General features: G+C 40.1%; 1 protein-coding gene across 2 annotated transcripts in view; it reads left to right on the top strand.

The window, feature by feature from the left end:
- The first annotated feature begins 3,306 nt into the window (after positions 1 to 3,306).
- crebbpa (CREB binding lysine acetyltransferase a) overlaps positions 3,307 to 20,168 on the top strand; it is a 54,091-nt gene continuing 37,229 nt past the window's right edge. For both annotated transcript variants that reach the window (XM_086211010.1, XM_086211011.1), the window contains exons 1-2: positions 3,307 to 4,204; positions 18,036 to 18,754. In XM_086211010.1, the coding sequence (XP_086067136.1) occupies positions 4,117 to 4,204; positions 18,036 to 18,754 (807 nt within the window). In that variant the 5' untranslated portion in view covers positions 3,307 to 4,116. The remainder of the gene's footprint in view (positions 4,205 to 18,035; positions 18,755 to 20,168) is intronic.

Here is a 20,168-nt window from a genome sequence, read left to right on the forward strand (position 1 = left end):
AGGATACTTATGAAAACTTCCACACGACAAAGATCACGGATCCTCTGTAGCTCTTGTGCATTAATGAAAGCTAAAATCTACCAGTCATGAATCCCTCAGCGTCATGCTAGCTCAAACTAAGAAACTACAAAAAGTTTCACAGCCACTTTCACAAGCCAAGGTAAGTGTTTGATATTCATGTGGATGGAGGTATAACTTTAAGTGGGACTGTGAGGGACAATCAGTGTAGCTGGAGAGCCATGAAAAGTTGGTTCAGGTCGCTGTCGGTTTAAAGTGTCAAAGCACAGATCAATTTCCATTTGTTGCCTTCATAGCAAGAAGAGAAAAAAAACCACATTGGTCTGACCATCGCCATGTATTTATTCAATAATTCAGTATTTCCTTCCTTGAGCTTTTAACTTTATCTGTTTGAAGCCTCTATACTGAGGGGGCCCTCTACTGTATCAATATACTTCAATTTTGCCACTTTAATTGAGTGATCTGTAGGTGCAGTGCAACCTTAACTAGCTGATTGTTTTGTGGTGCCTAAAGGTATGACTGTATTTTTGACTATTTTGGTTTTCAGAATGTTTTGTATCATGCTGTTGTCATAATGAAAATAGATGATTGTATGTTTGAGGGAATTGTGCTCTTTATGCAGGTTTTGCTGCATTTTTTTTAAATTATAAATTCCATCTTTTTTTTTTTTTTTTTTGGTGCCATTTTCCAGTCCGTTCTTCCTGTCATGAACTGGTCACCTCAATTAGAGCGATGGCATTCACCTTTGTAGTTCTCTTCACTCACTCAGTGCTTTGTCTTTACTCCAGAAAGCACTTGTTTCCCCTTTCTATTTTGTGTGTTTGTGTGTTGCTCCAAGTTGACGACAGCTAAGATGACGTAAATGTGATGCAAAAGGAATTAATCTACACGGCCGTTGTTTAATTGATAGCAGTCTGTTTCGTTGTGGCTGCCATCATCTGTTAAGGGAAATTACACGCACAAAATTTATATTTTTTGAAACCGAGGGAATTTGGAAATCTGTACATCATCCTGCAAAAAAACAAGAAGTATTTTTAGAAACTGTGCGCACAATCAGAAACTAAACTGGCATTAAAATGCAGGAACTAACTCTGTAGCCATCTTCATTTGGTATCTTAGTTTGCCTCTGTTGTTGTGCACTCTCAAGATGTACACCCAGTGCCTCTCGAATTAGGAATGGACCAGAGTTTGAGCTGTGGCTATAATTTAATCAGATAACCAGAGTTACCTGAATAGCATACAAACACTTACAACCCAATTAAGTTCTTCAAGATGAAGATTGAGAAACATAAGAAAGCCACTCAAATTTGCTTTGTTGTCAAAAGGCTTTAAAGTCTCCACATGCATATATTAACCAAACTTAAGAAACCATAGCTGACTAAGTTGTGAAAGCAAATCAGGGACCCCCCCCCCCCACACACACACACACATAAACAAGATGTGTGTAAAAAAAGACAAACTCATAGTAAATTTGAGGTGTGGTACTATACAGGTTGATGGGCACACCACCTCTTCGAAAGTACATACACACTCACGCACATAAATAAATCCAAACTGAACTTGAACACTGCTGGCTGTGTGATAAAGTAGGGAGATGAGTGTGAGATGATGGTGGTGTTTGCATGGGTATGAATGAGCAGTTTCTCCTCTTTGACACACTACATTTACAGTTTGATTTTCCACCACACATTAACATTAATTCCAATATCATTCTTTCTATGATTATTTTTTAACATTAAGCATGTATTGCATGACTCTCCAAAGCAATGCAACACGTAGGATTTCTTCAAGTCACTAAGCTTTGCTCATTTAAAGATTAAGTATTGATAGTTGCTGTGTTTATGACGAGAATTGTTTTAGATTTTGCAGAGAGGAAAGAAGTGGCCCACCATGTCCAGTGCTTCAGTCGAGGGAAAACAATCATAGAAACATCTTAGGGCATTGAGCAGTTATTATTAGTATTTGTGTGTGTGTGTGTGTGTGTGTGTGTGTGTGTGTGTGTGTGTGTGTGTGTAAGAAATGTGACTCTGCTTTTGATAGAAATATAAGGAACAAGCAAGAATCAAGCGTTTTTATTAGCACTTGTTAAAATTGTTGCAGTGAAATAGCATTACCTAATCAACCATTTCAATGCTGACAACTTTTCAATCTAAAGTTGATTCAACCCAATATGCGTGTTTAGTTACACTGGGACAAAAAAATTTGAGTTGTTTGATAAAGATATTGATTCATATCTTTATATATTTGTCTAATGTTCATGAGTGAGATGTATAATGTATGTTTTGTGCACATTACCAATGTACCATTTATCAACACATGATCGTAATCTGTACACATTTGCACAAAGCACTCAGTGTTTGTACATATGCAGTTACTTTATGTCACAATTTTTTTATACATGTGCATGTGTCAGATTTTGCCAGAAAACTATGAAAAAGAGACATGTATTATCAAACTGATTCGATGTGTCTATTTGCGTAAGAGTGAGTGTTATGATTTTATTACTCTTTTTTTCCAGTATGATTGAAATAAATCTCAAAACAGAAAAAAAAAGTTGAGTGCACTGTATAAAGCAAATATGACTTCACTCACAGATATCCACAGGATTCAGACCACAGCAGTGATGTGAAGGTCTGAATAAATGTTGCCGTACAGCGTGTATCAAGCAAATTTATGCCGCCAGAATTTGTAGAATTTAGATTTGCTTTTGACATCTGTTAATAGTCATATTTGCAGCAACCACCATCTGACTGTTGTCATTTGTGCCATTTTGCAGTAAATGTACTCATCTGTGGGGAGGGTGCACAAAACTCTGCTGTATGTTCTTGACGCATAAAATCACATTATTTCAAATGAAGAAATTGTCATCATATCAGTCTTAGTCTAGAGGATGCAGTGATATGATGATAGGTTTCCACATTTATTTACTTTTAATGACAAATAAATATTCTTAAGCCATGACCTTATTCAACTCATGAAGCTTGGCATTATTGTACTTCATTTAATGCCTCATGTTATAATTATCTTGATTTATTTTAAGCATTAAGTGACACTATGACGTTGGGTTTTGATTTACATGCCTTTTTTATTTTTTAGTATATAATACTAAATAAATAAACATTAGTCATGTATTTATCTCAACGCTAACGTGGAGGGAAATATTTAGTTCTGTCAACGTATGAGCTGAATTGTGGTGCTGCTGCGCCCCCAACGGTGAACAGGAGCAGTGTTCTCACATAGGGCGTGATTGCGCGGCCCCTCCCCCTCCACAGCCGATCTGGAAAAGAAAAAAAAAACTTTTTTGTATCGAAGGAATCAACAGCCGCCATCTTGTTGTGGCTCGGAATTAGGATTTCGGTCCAACACTGGGTTTTACGTGGAAATCGAGCATCCTTACCGCGATATGACAGCGACCTTCCCCCGAAAACGAAATCTTAACAACGAATCGGAGACATTTTGTGCGAAAAAACGGGAATTGGATCGGTGGTCGTCGGACAGAAACGCTCCGTATATCTGATTTCCCCTTCAGAGTGCGGCGATTCAGCCCTGTCGCCGTTCGGGAGCAGCATTGTTTACCGTGGACGAGCGAGGACCAGACCGTGACTTTCGAAGTGATTTTCAAAAATACAATATTTTTATGCAATTGTGCATTTTTGTGGAGCTTCGCGTGATTTTTGCATGAAGAAAATTGACGTCACGCAAAATGAGTACTTTGAACATTTAAAAATTACGACTTTTTCCCCAGAGTGCAGCTGTCTATCTAATTTCATTGGATTGACTGTTTGAAGTTCGATTTTTACATGGGGAATATTTTATTTGGGGTCATTTAACGGTAATAATGTGGGTGTTGGGTGTTGGATTATCATGGGGTGAATGGCGGTGGCGAAGCGGGGCGCTATTGCATCTCTTTTGAAAGACACCGACTCACCACGGAGTACCCTAGCTGGTAGCAGGCAGTTAGCTAGCTATTAGCCAGTTGGCTAACGATAGCAGGCTGCTAATGTGCTAGCCGGGAAGGTTCGGGTTGATTTTACAACTTCATCTTCACAAAAAACTCCAATTATCAACCTAAGCTACCAGCCGGAGAAGGTAACAACCATGGCTGAAAACCTACTGGACGTCGGACCTCCCAACTCAAAGCGTCCGAAGCTGAATTCACCTGCCCTGTCAGCGTCTGATGGACCAGGTAAAGGCCTCAGTTGTGTCTGCAAATGTAACACCAAGATTATTAAGTGACATGTGTCATGACTGTCCGCTGCTAGACTTCAACCATGCAGCAGAACTTTGTTTAAAGTTATGCGATCAGCAAGAATTGCTTAGCTGTTCGATAGTATTGTTAGTTATTGTGGAATTTGCTGTTAATTAATGTCGTGGTTTTGTATGCAAATGATGCAAGAGCTACAATTTTTAGTGTTGTGCTTGCGAGATTACCAATTAGGTGGAATTGTTAAACAAAAGTGCAGCCCTTATAATTGCAAGAAGATTTGATCAAAACTTTTAAAAGTGCTTCAATATAACCACAACATTAAAATCTTAATAAAAACGGGATACAATGGTTATCCTTAATCTCATAATATGTTGTTGAAATGTTGTTATATGTCAGCAAATAGAATTTCGTATTTAGGAAGTTTTTTTGTTTAAAAAAACAGTTCATTAGGTGTGTAGGTGATAAATGATAAAAACAGGCTAAGAATATAAATTGGCACATTAGAGCGTTACCATTTTCCATAGCCAAGTGATGCTCACCTGGCTAAAGAAATTCCTTTGCTTTAAAATCGGTTATGATATGTGGTTAAATCAATTTGAATTATTATGAGTTATTAACGGAATTAAGCATGGATCTAGTGAATGTGTCAGGTGTTGTTGGCTTGTCAGTGAACACAAGGTTTTAAACTGATGTACCATTCAGTTACAAACATGAAAATAAATAAGGCATTTGGCAGAGTCCAAAATTCCATCATCTGCCTGGCTGCAGCTCCCCTGAGCAAGCATTTGAGTGCACGGATCAATCTGGATGGGACTACATTGCCATTGATTGCTTAGTCTATATTGTATTTGCTGAAGTGTTTGCCGATTTAATAACACTTGGTGTAGGACTTTGACATCTCTTTCTGTCGACACATGCAGACCCATGAAATCTGCAGGAGGACATATGTCTTTTGTACTTCTCTGAAAGTAAGAGGGATTCATGGATGCCTTCCCAGACACCTGACTTGCACTTGGGTATCATTTTATATCTGAAAGAAAATTTGTGAATAAATACTGCCTTGACTTAACTAAAGCATGATCGTAAGGCAAATTGGACTGACATTTCAAAAACCTTATTGTGTGACACTGTATTCCTGGGCTAGTAGACCGACGATCCATCCGTTACTAAGGTTAAGAAGTCAAGAAGACATTTCTCCACTGATGTGAAGACATGCAACATTTACCAGCAGTCAACTTTTATGTGTCAAAACTGTCTTTTTAGATCAGTTTGATTTTGTAAGGAAGACGGATGTGCTGAAACTCTTTCGACGAGTAGTTTTAAGAGGCGTAAATGGACCATAATATAACACATTACCGATGATCATTTTAAAAACATTTAAATGTGTACTCTGTATTTTTCTGCAATTTAAAAAAAAAAAAAGCCACTTGTGGTGTTTTACTGATTCAAGCACATGGTTGACGCTTATTACCGTTTCAACTTTCATGCAGGAACAAGGAGCAGAAGGCAGATTTTAGATGAGCACCATCAGGGATGCACAGTAACATTGACACTTCATCAGTAGCCGCAGATATTGCTGATGTGAAAAATCACTCGATTCCAACACCCCTTTCTCGATGTCCACACCCCCGATCCTGTTCTTTTTGCGAGTAGGCGAGGAGTTGCCTTTCTGTATTTTTTTCTTATTTTTTTTTAAGCATCAGTTCAATGTCCCAAGCAGTGAACCAGAAAGACATGAAAGTGATGGCCAGGGCGTGACAGTTCAAGCATTTCGCTTGCATTTGGACTAAAAATAGCCATGTGCGAAATGGAAATTGTACATAGGAGCACATGTGTGAGTAGAAAAATCCAGTCCAATCATGCACTACGTTTTCACACAACAAAAATAAGTGTCACAGTGCTGGACCAATGCCGTTCAGTTCACCGCTACTCCATCACATTCCAACTGCAATGCTGTTTACATCTGTCTTCTGCACGCCGTCCGGGTTTTGGCCAACAGGTGCGGCTGCACTGTGTTAAGGCCATGCCGCCGCAGCCAGAGCTGAACGCAGCCATTCTAGACAACGCTTGTGACCTTACAGAGCCACTACAGCAGATCAGATGGGGCTCTGTGCTCCGCAGAGAATTTCATGAAGTCTTGTCAACTGAAGGTGTGTCAAGCTGCACAGAGCAGATTGAATCACACAGAAAGTTTCCAAATTAATGAAATGAAGAATCTGTCTATTTCCTGAACAAAACATAGTTTGCAAACATAGTTTGCGATCCTGAGATTACACACGTGATAGAAATCAATCAAATCAGCAAATTTGAGCTAGTTTACAAAACTGGATGAGCGAACTGCCACACATCTTAATGTTTGTAAGTAAGAACTACTGCATTACAGACACATTCATGTGCTTATAACATTTTCATGTATTGCTTGTATTCAAATTGTATTTGTTGGCTTGTAAACATCTCATTGTTTTTAAGTAGAAACACACTTATACATTTACCTTGTGCCCCTTAATTTCATAACGTGCTCCTTAATTTTTCATCTCAGGACCTGATTTGCTCCTTGGGGTAAAAAGTAATCATCAAACCCTGCTGTCAGTGTAGTATTTTGTACACTGTTCAATAGCTGTAGTAAAAGCAGTATGGAGGACAGTAACTGAGTTTCTATTGTATTTTTTTTTTTCTGTCCCAGTCTGCTTTCCTAAACCTGATGCCAACTTAACATTTTTAGAGCGTTGCTTGAACGTAGATGGGTTTGGATTTGTTGTTTGATATGACAAAGTCATGGAAGTTAACAGTATAAGCCACAAGCTTTCATTGCCTCCATGTGTATTTGTGACAGTGGAGCTCTGACTGTGTGTTATGTTTGTCTGGTATCAAAAGCAACGGAAACTGGTCGTAAATTGCAGCCTTCACCCAGGTTTTGTGTTCCCATCTTTGCCGATTGGAGCTGATAAATACCTGTCTCTACTGCAGGAACGTGGGAGCAAATGCCAATTATAAGTGTTCCTGCTGAAGAAAAAAGCTGAATGTTAGGGTTTTTTTTTTTTTTTGCCAGTGGGAATCGGGCTTAAGATGACTTGGAATGCAGATGTGGAAGATTCTGCATCAGTGTAATGATAAAACATAATCAGGCATACTAACCTTTTACGATAAAGTTAAGTTTCAGTTACATCTGAAAGCAGTAATGCATTTAACTATGGGCGTAAGATGCACGGCTACATTCTAGGCTAGTTACAGAAGATATGGCGAGATGCAGAAACCACCAGCAAGGGAATTAAAAATCCTACTGATACTGTTGGGGTACATTTGGGATTGTTCCAATGAAGCGTGAATAAGATGCACGTTGTGAGTAAACTATAACGTCTCTGTCCGGGTAATGCTTGTTTGTCTAGTTTGTAGAGTCAAGAAATAGGAGAAGTAGCCAGTGCAGTATGCAGAAATTGGGGATGTCATGCATCAAGATGCATATTATAACTGAATTGATGACAAGTGAATGGCATTGTGAGGTCAGTGAGGATTCAAACCTCAAACAGATTTTGGTCATTTTTAAAGTATATTTTTTTGGTGTCATGGCAGACAATAACTTCAGCCCAATTTTGCTCAAGGCCCTTCAGCTTCAGTTTCAAGAAACAATACTGTAGATAAATGATTTGGAAATGTTACTTTTTAACATTCACAATGTAAGCAGGTATTTCGGTACACACAAAATGTGAATATCAAACTTAGAAACAAAACATAGAGACATGGACAAATTTCAAATTATGGATAAATTGGTTGTTTATAAAAAATACTGGCAAAACTCTATCAATGCATTTATCCTCCCAATAAAAACTAACATCACAGTACAGCAGACAGGTGTTTTTAGGGATATCCTCTTTTCCCATTGTGCACACACACCTGTGTACACGTAGATGTTTTTAATGTGGCTAAACCTGCTTTAGAAAGATGATTATCCTGTTTCCGTTGCCCATTTCTTCTGATGTGTCATGTTTGACGGCACTAACGCAACCGTTGCACTGGAAAGAAGTGAAAGGCGTATGAGGGGCTAGGATTGGAAGCTGGCCAAAACCTGACACAACGTTCACCCAGATGTTGTGTTCACATTGGTGCTGATCAGAGCCAGAGGTGATAAACACTCTTGTGTTCTGCGGAGTCATTTCAGCCAGGAGCGACTACTGGTATAAGCGCATTCCCACTGCAATAGCTAGATATTAGCAGGTTTTTGGCTGGTGGGAAAAAGTAACTCCTCCTAAGAAACAGTATTGTAACAGTACTGCCTTGTCGATAACTTCTCTTTGCAACATCCCAGTTTGCATGTTGGCGTCTTTTCTCATACCCGTAGATAATAAAATAAAGTATAAAGTCTAGCTGCCTGCAATAAAACTGAAAAATGAATTCCAGCTCAGCAAGATGGAAACTTTTTTCCAAGCCAACATACACAATGCTACATTCATAATTAGGGGTGGGAGGAAAAAATTGGTTCATAGTAGTTATCACTTTTATATGCAGGTTTTTCAAGGACAGCTTGTTTACTGTGTGGCTCTACTGTGATGGATGCTTGATTCATTTTGCTCAAACAATCATACGTAAACATTGCCTATCAATGGAAATATAGATAAAGTGTTTTCCTGTGGTCTTGTGCTAAAAAAGCAAACCAAAGCAATTGTATCAACAATCAAGTGTTGTGTTGTATGACCGTATCAAATTTGGGAGGGAAGCCTATCGTCTACTCATAATAGGACATTGCTGAATTACTCCACTGTGCATATTAACACGCTACCTTCACACACATAATTGATTCAGTCAGTGGTGGATTTGTCTGTCACACATTGCCACAGTTTGTGCGAATTGAAAGTTGAAGTTTGTTTTTCTTTGCTCTGGTGCTGAAGGTGCTCTGATGAATGGGACTGCGCGTGAAAAAGAAATGCTCTCTCTCTCAGGAATCAGGATTTTGTGCTGTTCTGCCTGGTTTTATCAATGCGCATGCATGATACTACAACCCTAATCACTGACAGGTTTTTAGTGAGAGGGAGATGGAGAGAACAGGACTCAAAAATCAATGCTTTGCTCGCAGCTCTACTGTGTAAAAATGGAAATGGCCGGCAGCTGCCACAAGTAAGGAGAGAGAAAAATTGTGCTGTTTACAGACAGTGGAAAATTGTTCAATTATAAGAAGTCCCACCATTACCAAATTACTTTATGGTTACCTTTTACCACTTTTTTTCTGCTAAACCATGAATATTATTCTATCAAGATATGAGCTTCACGCTACTTCTTGGTTCTGAACTGTTATTTCAATGGACTAAACACCAGTCAGAGACACCTTTTTCTAGCTCACCTAGTGGTTCTCATTGTTGCCTCAGCAAAAAGGTCCTGAGTTTAAGTCCTGGCTGTCTCAGGTCCTTAGTTCGTGGAATTGGCATCCTCTCTTTGTGTCTTTGTGTCTCTGTGGGTTTCCTGCAGGTGCTCTGGTTTCCCCCACCATCAAAAACATTTAGTTAGATGAATACTCCTGTCTGGGTTTCTGACCAGGGCAGTTGGTCCCTGAGCGCTTCACAAGGCTGCTCAGCACTCTGAAGAGGAAGGCTTAAATGCACAGAGCAAATTTTTTTATGTTTGTACACAATAAAAATAAAGATGTCTTGTAAAGGTGCCATCATTAGTAGTACCACACTGTTCATGTAGAACAGTGTTGGCACATAATCAATATGTCATGGTTTGCTGGTGCCAAGTCAACTAAAATGTGTATCTGGCAGCAACTAAATTAGAAACATTTTCTTTGTGAGGATGTCCGTATAAACTGGTTAAACATTTAACCAACTGTTACACTTTTAAATGGCTAATGTCGAAGATTAAATGATTAAAATTTTTGTCCTGGAAGACTCAGAGAAGCCACGTATCTATTAAGTCATTGAACCAGCGACACATCAGGTGCACAGCCATGAGCAAGTGAAAGTAGTTGGGCCAGGACTTTATGTTGTTCCTGGAAAAATATATCTCCAAAGTCCCTCAGCAACCTAACAACCCCAGCTAGGGGCAGGTGGACCCGGGATGAGAGATAGTCTCTCGCGATTGGAAACTAGTGCTTACGACAGATGACAAATTAATCAGTTGCGCTAGCAAGCCACTATTATTGCACATTGATACCATCGTGGAGTGTGTTTTCTCTGCCACAAATTAACAGACTTCCCACTGAACTGCTGCTATTTCTGAATAACAACAAGGAGACCATCTGGCTGCTATGACGAGTGAGGACTCAGGTAGGACTGGCTGCAACCTGTCAGCTATTTAGCAAGTGAAGGAAGTTAATCTCAACATAAAAGATTAAGCACATGAAGATTCATTGTGTTTTTGTTTTGTTCATCTGTGTATACACTAGAGGGACTGCACAGTAGGCTATTTTCTGTTTGGCTTGAGAAGTAGTCACCTAATATTTCCAGTCATGGATGGTCTGTAGTTATAGAGGGCATTAAAGTCCATTAATTTCTAGCAGCATTGCACGTGTCTGTTAGCCTGTCATATTGAATTAAAAAAAAAAGTTTTAGTCAGACACTCACCTGCGGTTTAATGGGTTAATATCTGTAAATTATGGCTGGTTAATATTAATGATTAAAATGGCCATCCCAACCATCTATGATGACAATAAAAAGTCATGATATTCACATAATGCACATCTTGAAAAAAAAATTTCCCCCCCCAAACCTTCGGAAGAGGCCATAAATCAAAATTTATTGTTGCCTCGTTATTGACGAGCACACGCAAGACTGAACACAAGAGCTCCGGCACCACTGGGCTGATACAGACATCAAACCGATAGTGATTCTTTTTTAATTTAAAAAAAAAAAAATATATAACCTCTGCTGATAGCGATGATGTACATACATCATCATTTACAACATCCAGGAAGTACTTTGTCAGAGTATCAATCCTGTCTTACCATGTGGATAGGGCTGCAACTAACCACTATTTTAATAGTCCACTAGTCACCGACTATTGAAACTATTAGTCGACTTATCGGATAATTCTTTATTTTTTCTTAAATTCAGCATGAAGTTGATTTAATTATGTGGCAAATGATAATAAACACAAGAAAGATGGGTGCAATGAAAAATACATCTTTTATTGAACACACTGCGGATTCGTACAAAAATGAATTAAAAATGTCCTGTCTAAAACCAATTAGGCACAGTGTTCGGACTGCATGCATTTAATTTAAAATACGTTTGTCAGGCACAGTCTGGCATAACGCTCAAGCTCTCTTTTATAGTGAAAATTCGCTTCTAAAATGTACAATGTATGTCATAAAAACTGTATTCGCTCGAATGTTACTTGAATCTCACCGAGGCGAGTAAGACTCCGTTTCGTTCAACTTCTCGACGGGCTTCTTTAAATGTTCCTGCATCACCGAGGTACTGCCATGACGCTCAAGGTCTGCTTTGCAAACTTTACAAGTAGTCTTTTTATTCGCCGTATCCAGGCTAAAAGGCTCTCAAACTTTAGAAGTTTTGGTACGCGTACTTGATGTTGACGCCGCCATTTCTCTATGTTACCGCTCAGAGACAGACGCTATTGCGCATGAGCGACTCTCGGCAGAGATTATAATCAAGTGGGATGCCTCACTCTGTTGGAAAAACGCGTCTGGCGACAATAGTTGACAATGGAATTCATTGTCGACTATTTCTATTATCGATTTTTGTCGACAGTGTTGACTAATTGTTGCTGCCCTACATGTGGAACCAGTTCTACCCAGAGTTTGACTTTGTCTATCCTAAAGAACTAATAACTGCTAACTCAACAAAAACAGCAGTCACAACAACAGGGAATTACAATAGCCATCACACATGGCAGAGGCACCACATGTCTGCAGTGATCAATCATTAAACTGTCCCCGCCTCTTTCTTATAGTGTTTGCCAGTTACAACTGGGACCTAATGGACCCCGTGGGACAGCCCTGGCAGCCCTATATGAGCTGTAGATTACAGCAGACCAACACCCGACTTTGCTTTGTGACTCTGTCTTGACACTTGGTCTCTGTCTAATGAAATAGAGCATGGCTGGAATTGCACATCCCATTCAAGGAGGCAGCGTTGCACATGTTTATGGGCAATTATCTATGCGAAACACATAAATTCTTGCAATACCTGTCTGATTTTGATGTTTTTATGCACTCATGTTTTGTGTGTTTGTGGGGACTGTGCTTTTGTTGTGGCATAGAGCAAACATGTGCCCCCTATCTCTCTTTTCTGGCCATCTGTCACTGTGCAAGGTCCCTTAACTCCCCCTCCTGTGTTCATGAAAAATCCATTATCTGTGTGCACAGGTTCCACCATTGCAGTGACATTTCAACTCAGGACACTGGCTGTATTTGCTAAAAATCATAGCGCCTATTCAGGGCTATTTTACTTTGATATAGGGCTGCATAATGGGGGTGAGTGATTTAGCTGAAAAATGCATCATATTAAAATGTTTAATTTCTGTTGATATTGATAATGGTTAGTAACCCAGGGTTCAGTTTAACCACTTTGTCAGACATAAACTAATGCAGCTGTTGAACTGACCTGCTCTTTCCCAATTTTCAGTCTTCACCACTTGCGTTCATTTTTAGGGCCTGAGCCTGAAGGTCCTTCAGGCAAAGACCCTATTATGTTTGTTTCACCTTGTAATCTTTCTGTTCTATCTTAAAGTTGATGGTATGACTGAGCAACATGCCCCTTTGAAATGATAAGCTGTTTTCTGTGTATCTCACAGTCCAGTCTCTGAATCCAGTGGTATGATAGGCTCCTTAAGTTTGTTGATGCGGCTACATTTGCATATTTGTTTTGTGCTTTTATGGCAGGTTACATTTAATTAGAATAAAACCATTATTCTATTGAACTCTTTTCTTATTAAGTGTCTGTTGCTAAAACATATTGCTATTGGTTTATTTCACAGGCTTACTGTGCAATATTAAGAAAATATGTGATAACGTGTTGGAATATTGGAGTGATATATGATGTGTGATAAATACACAACTGAAATGATTGATCCTTTAAAGCTTAATTATTCAATGGACAGCCACTTCATTTGCATTTTATTCTGGTCAGAAACCATTGGAGTCTTATATCCATGTTCACCGAACCCAAACAACACAACGTATTGCTCTTTCTTTGGCTGTCATTCCCTCTGCTCTTTCACACACCTACTGTATATGCTCATGATGCATGTTAGCCTACTGCTCGCTGGATAGTTAAACTGAAATAATTTTAGTGGGACATCTAATGTTATTGTTTTCCAGGAGTTAGCTGGCATGTCTTTTGGCTGTCACTTAAATTCATTCATTAGATTAATTAATTACACCACAAATTAACGCGTTATAAAAATTAATGCAAGATTAATTATACCACACTTGAGTTGCAATTCAAAGCAAATTTGACCTAGACACAAGCATTTTAAACTTGGCCCATTGAAGGACCCTTACTTGGCAGTGGCTCGTCATTTCACACCTGTCATTTGTCAAAGTGCCGATTTGAGACTCAGCCTTAAGCCTGGTTTATGCTTCTGCGATATTGAGGAACACTGTCATAGACCCTACGCCGTCATTGAGCATTTGAAGTTCTGCGTCGAGGGAATGCGTTGCTCTGCAATTCACCGCCAAGCTGCTAGGGATGTGTGGCTGTGTCTTTGTACTTGCGGACCTCCTTGATAACCCTTTTTTCGGCTTGGTCCATTTTAGCGCGTAGCTCTCACCACAGAAACTTTAAAAATGGCGTTGTTGTTGTGCTGAACCAGAAATGACATTCTGAGCGGTCCAATCACAGTCCTTGACGTTCATGTCACGACGTGTTGACGCGACGCATAGTCAGGATTTTTTGGAGGTGCACATCAGGCTACGGCGTAGGGTCTGCGTCGACGGCGTAGGTACAGCGTTGTCGCGACACAGAAGCATAAACCAGGCTTTCAGATGCCCTGACCTAGGTTTTATTCAGTCACCAGTAAAAATGTAGATTTCAAATCTTCTCCTCTTCGTGTATTCATTTGATTAGTCATGCACTACAATTTTGTAATGTCCTAGAATTTGAATTCTGTATTTGGGGACCTCAAGCAGATATGAGATTAAAATATGATTAATTAGATTAATTTTTTTCATTGCCTGACAGCACTAGTCTTTATTTTACTAGATAAAACCGACTAGATGATTGTGTCATCAAGAGGTGCTCACTGTATGCAACCATCAGTTGATGTCTTTTTACAAACCAACATCAAGCATCACCAGCAAATTTGTACGTAGCTTCAATGACTTGCTTGATCACGTGAAGCTCAGCTGTTCTGAGTTTGGAGGCTTGTTGTGCGGTCTGACTTGGCTTTGGGCCGTCATCAGTGTCAGCGCTATGCACAAGCTCAATAGTGGGTGTAGAATAGATCATATTTTTGAAGCGCACCACACTTTATGCCTGTGAAGTGGGAGCACATGGCATTGCAGGACCAAACTAAATCTTGGCTTGTAGTAAGGCTTGTATAGAGTGAGTGAAATGTGAACCATTGCACAGCCCGTGTGGACAGCTGTATTGATTAAAATAGACAAGTATTTGGTCTGTCTTACTGAAAAAACAACCAAAATTCTTCCTTGGTAGCTCAAAAGCTTTTTGAAAAGCAGAGGGTAAATAACCTTCCCAGTAGGGATTCAACTAATTAATTTGATGATTGATTAATCAGTCAATTTAACAAAAATGATTTGTTTAATGAATTGGATACAAAAAAAACCAACACAACAGGCACAAATTTTACATTGAAGGACCTGGCAACTTGTTCTTTTTTATTGTCTCTGGGGTTACAGAACACTTAAACAACAAACACTGAAATTGGAAGGTCCAACTATAATAGATATATTTAGAAAATAAAATAAATTGAAATTGTTTCCATGTCAGAGTCCGGCTTCTTCATGGGTCTTAGTTACTTTCGTGTCAGGGTTCTCTTGCATTGTTGTGGTGTTCCCTTGTCATGCAAGATTGACTTTACATAGCTGGCAGTTAACCCACCTTTTTTGTTTTCAGTTCATGTGTAGTGCTTCCATCTTGAAACGATTTTGTTTTTTGTGAATTGACCAGCGTAGACATGCATGCTTGCATTCTACTCCACTCAGTGCTTTTACACATCAAGTCAGTGAGACAGCTCTGAACCAGTGAATTGTGAACCAACAAATCATTGATACAATTTTTTGTCAGTTATTTTAATCATCAATTTTTATCAGTTGATATATCCTAGCATAGCCAGCTTTTTTTTTTTTTCACTTTCCCTGTTGTGATACCGAACAGTAAGTGAAATTCCAGTCTCCGTGGTACAGCACCTCTTTCCCTAACACCAGACACTCCGCCCTAGGGCAAGATGACAGACAGCCCCAGACGGGACCACTGCCGGGGCTGGTTTTGTGGGTATTTATAGCCACCAATTTCCAGACAAGTGCTACAGGGGATAAAAAGGGGAATGTAGAAAGTAATGTGCCCAGCAGAAAGGTACAAAAGGGGGGAAATGAGTTGAAGAGCTTTGAATGGGAGGATGATTTTGAAATAAATGAAAAGAAATAATTAGACAATGAGTTGAACTGTCTGATTCCCCTCCTCCCATGGTTGGGGCTTCCCTAACTGCATGTGGTACTACCTAACCAAAACATTGTTTTGCATTTTTGGTCCTCAGCCAAGGAGCCTGGGGGTGAGGTCGCTCAGAGTATGTGTGTTTCCCAGTTCAGAAATGAATGCAGGGCCAGGCCTGAGTGCATGTGGTTGAATTGATTGCTGTTGCTCTGAGTGCATCCGTGTGGCTGCTGGTTTGTGAGGAGGGGCTGAGAGGAACGAGTAAGGAAAAGATGGATGGTCCCTCCAGCTCTAAACAAGCATCCTCCACATGGAACACCTGCTTGCCTGATGCCAGGGACAGACTGCGGACTAACACGGCAGATCTGGGAGGCTGTGTTTACTCAGGGAAGTAAGAAGGCTAAGTGCTCTCATTAAAGACTGGATTCTGCCTGAATCTCAATGAAGACATCCAGCAGTGGCAGATGGGAGAGTGACTGCTTCTCTGTCTGCTCCGTTGATTCTTTCCCTGTTGTGTTTCACAAGTCTACTGGCCAGCTCATTGCATGTGGATAATTAATAAACTTAGTTGAGTAGGGCATGTTTTAGATGAAGTGGCGCACCTTTCAGCCTAAGTTACTGTCCTTTGGCAGTGGTGGTGTTCGTCTCCCTCATTAGTGCTGATCTTAGCTGCAACTCTTCTCATGCTCCCGTTTATTTTTCAAAACAAATGTTATATTGTTCATTGTGTAAAAATATCCTAGCTAAAACCTGTTTTTGAAGGCTCTGCTCCTCAGTGCTGGGGTCACCAGTTATTCTGATGGATTAGTTCTTAGGGTGAAGGTGCACAAAAATATGCCCATGTCAAACAAGTCATTATTTCATGTGCTTAAAATTTTTGGCTCACACCTGTGGTTGGTGTGACTCATCTGCCCAGCAGGAACTCAAAAGTGTTTTGTGATTCCCTAACCAGTCACGTTGTATTTGTTAGCAACGAGCGGTGTTCATATTACCACATGGCGACTAGTTTCTGTTAGTTTACTGGCTTCTTATTATCTCATAAGTGGGGATAAGGATCAAGTTTTTCAGGGCCAAAAACCTAGGGCTGCTAAATCAAAAAAATGATCAAAACTTCTATTTGGTCAATTGCAATATCCAAACGGTCGGAGCTACAAGGTTTTAAGGTAAACTTTGAACAGCAAGCCTCTGATATTCACACTTGCCATGCGGCAAATACATTTTGGCTTCCATTTGGCAAGTAAATCTTAGAAGGCTGTCAACTACTGGAACTAATAACGGGCTTGACATGGATCTGTGAGTTGAGCGATTTATTTCTCGTCAAATTTAATGGAGAAAAATGATTTTTTTTCATCGTCTTAGTCAGAAACCTTCAGTATCACTTGGACACCAAATATGCTAGAGGTGTAACAGTTCCACAAACCCACTGTTAGTGTTGTATTGCAGTTTTTCCATTTTTGTTTGGTTTTGTAGATAAAGGAGAGAAAAAAACCTCCCTAGAAAATGACAGCAAAATAAGCTGAGCTGAAATGAAATCATGAAATAAAAAACATAAATATATATAGTTGCCGCTGGGGCTGCACATGAAATCATTTAAGCATGTGCATTGTGATGTCTGTATACACAGAAGTTGCATCACTATATGTGCAGTGTTTTTGTTATATGAGCTCATCAAGTCATGCTACACCTTCTTAGCAGCTTGATGGAAAACTTGCAGATCAAATGGCTGGATCAATTTCAAACTGTAAGATGCAGCACAAATGTGTGTTTCTGTCTGTGAATGCCTTTACATGTGGATGAAACATCCATGAGGGTAATGATGAGACAAACAAGATTCTTGCACAATGGTGACATTTCTTGTAAATTTTCATATTGCAAAATATAATGCTGAAAACCGCTGGGGTAGAAAATTGCTATGACAGTGTTCCTCCATATTGTGAAGCCTAAGTTGCTGTGTCTTCTGCTGGCACTTATGGTAACCATTGCACTGCTGCCTGTACTTTTCTCTGATACCTACTGTCTTGTGTATTGAATTCATGTTTTAGAAATCAGTGGAAATTGACAAAATACTGGTCTTGGTGCTTGTGCAATTTAGGATGGCTTAGTTGAGATGATGGGTTTTGTCAGACAGATAATTATACCCCTAAATGCATTATTTTTGAATGGAATCCAATGTGTAATTCTTAAAATGATTAATCACTGTAAAATCTGATCTATTTAATCTTGTTTTTATGTCTTCCTTTCGGTTTTAGATCTGGGCTCACTGTCCTGGGATGATTTAGAGAACGACCTTCCAGATGAGTTGATTCCAAATGGAGGAGACCTGAGCCTAATGGGTGGGATGCCTTCAAATGGTGGAACAACACCTGGAGCTGGTGGGCCAGGTGGCACTCCTGCAGGCCTTGGTGGTGCCACAGTCGTCCCAGATGCAGCCGCCAAACACAAGCAGCTCTCAGAGCTCCTTCGTGCTGGTAGCACCTCCAGTATCTCAGGTGCAGGGCTGAGCTCAGGGAGCCCTCAGCCAGGGAGTATGGGTCCTCAGCTGGGCACACCACTGGGTAAGAGCCCCTTGGGCCAAGGCTCCCCCAATAACCACCCGTCCCCTCAGGCCCAAAAAGCAGGAACGCCAACTGGAGTAGCAGGACAGAACAACAACAGTAATACTGCAGCAATGAGCTTGAACACTACAGGCTTCAATCAGGCGATGATGAATAATAACCAGGGCCATGCTGGGCTCTTGGCCCAGGGAGGGCAGCCCCAACCTGGACAGGTGATGAATGGTGGTCTTGGACCTGGAGCTGGGAGAGGACGGGGTGCTGGGGTGGTAGGCATGCAGTACCAGGGACAGACAATGCAAGGAGCAGGAGCAGGAGCAGGGAGTGCATTGGCAGAGACACTCACCCAAGGAGGACAACAGATAGGTGCCCATGCTACCCTCAGTGCAGCTCAGCAAGCTGGCAATATGAACAAGGTGAGTCACATATCTGTTTATCATCCATTTAGTGTTTTCACAATGTATGTTAATCTTGTGGTGTTACTGACTTCAGTTGTGCAGCACTATAACATGCTGATCATCATTTTAGCTGAAGTACATATTAATGATGTGTGTTAATTTTGTGGTTGGCTTGAATGAAAACTATTCTACATTCTGTTACAAGTTGATGGGTCTGTTTAGTAGGTTGATGACTCATTTACAACCTAGATGAACTTGATGCTGATGGGTTCCTATTTGGTGTAATTGTGCCACTTATCCTGCCTATTGTGCCAGCAGTCAAAAGATAGGTTGATTTCTCTTCCACACCTCCCACAAGTCATAAGGCTATGCATCTTACATTTGCAATGGATGACAATTGAAGAGGGTGGAGATGAGGGGTGGGCAGGACTAGCTTTTTTTTCCATCAGCAGTGGAGCCTCTAGTATGCTATTGCCACAGTCAGAGTAGAATTCATGCCTGGGGCATTTTCAGGCCCCGCGCAATATCTAGAAATATTTAGCTTGATTTAAAAAAAAAAAGAAAAAATATGTTAGGCAACCATCAAACTTCATTGCTGGTACTGATGCTGAGACTTGGGACCTCATGTACAAAGAACCGCTCTGATTTCATATTGTAACATAGTATATGTCTAAATATGGAAATCAACTTAAGCTCAGAAAAGTTAGACGTATGAAACCATACATATTATGCATGCATCCAAGACCTTTGTACATCCCAATCAACATGAAACTAATCTCACATAAAGGACTACTGCACAACGTGCTCTCTGCTGTGATTATAATGTGACCGTAATTGCCAGATGATCGGTTTTGGTGATTGCTGAGGCATTAATGTCAATCTGCTAATCAGGTATTTTTAATGAAAATCAAGCAATCTATCAGGGCATCCTTATTCTAAGGAATGACTACATTCACAGGCATCAGTTTTTCAGCATCACTTCTAAGTCACCAATGGAGCAGAAGCTCTAGAGACGTGTGCGTGACAGCCACGTCAGAGCTGCACATTCTTATGATCATTTCACGCTTGATACATCTGGATGTGGATGTGAAACAGGGCATACGCCATGTTTTTGCACCCTTTGTACACGAGCCTCTTTGGCTGATAGATTCTATTGACTTGTTCATTAATTTTGTGTAAACATTACCTTCACAACTTTTTTCAAACAAAATGTAAAAAGTAAATGCATAGAATTGATTTCGTAGTTGTGGACAGTCTTGTTAATTTGTGTGCAGACAGTATTCCTGCAGTTCATCAATCAAACAAAAGTAGAAGACAATCATACATTCTTCTTTGTTGACTTGGAGACAGACGTTCTGAAGTCATCAGAGGACATGGAGAATGTAGACATGGAGCATTGTGTTTCTAAGCGCCTTGGTGTTTTGCCATCAAG

Source organism: Aulostomus chinensis, chromosome 8 (assembly GCF_037954235.1).
Source record: "Aulostomus chinensis isolate RoL2024-O1b breed Wild chromosome 8, RoL_Achi_v1.0, whole genome shotgun sequence".
In the NCBI taxonomy this organism is placed as follows: Eukaryota; Metazoa; Chordata; class Actinopteri; order Syngnathiformes; family Aulostomidae; genus Aulostomus; species Aulostomus chinensis.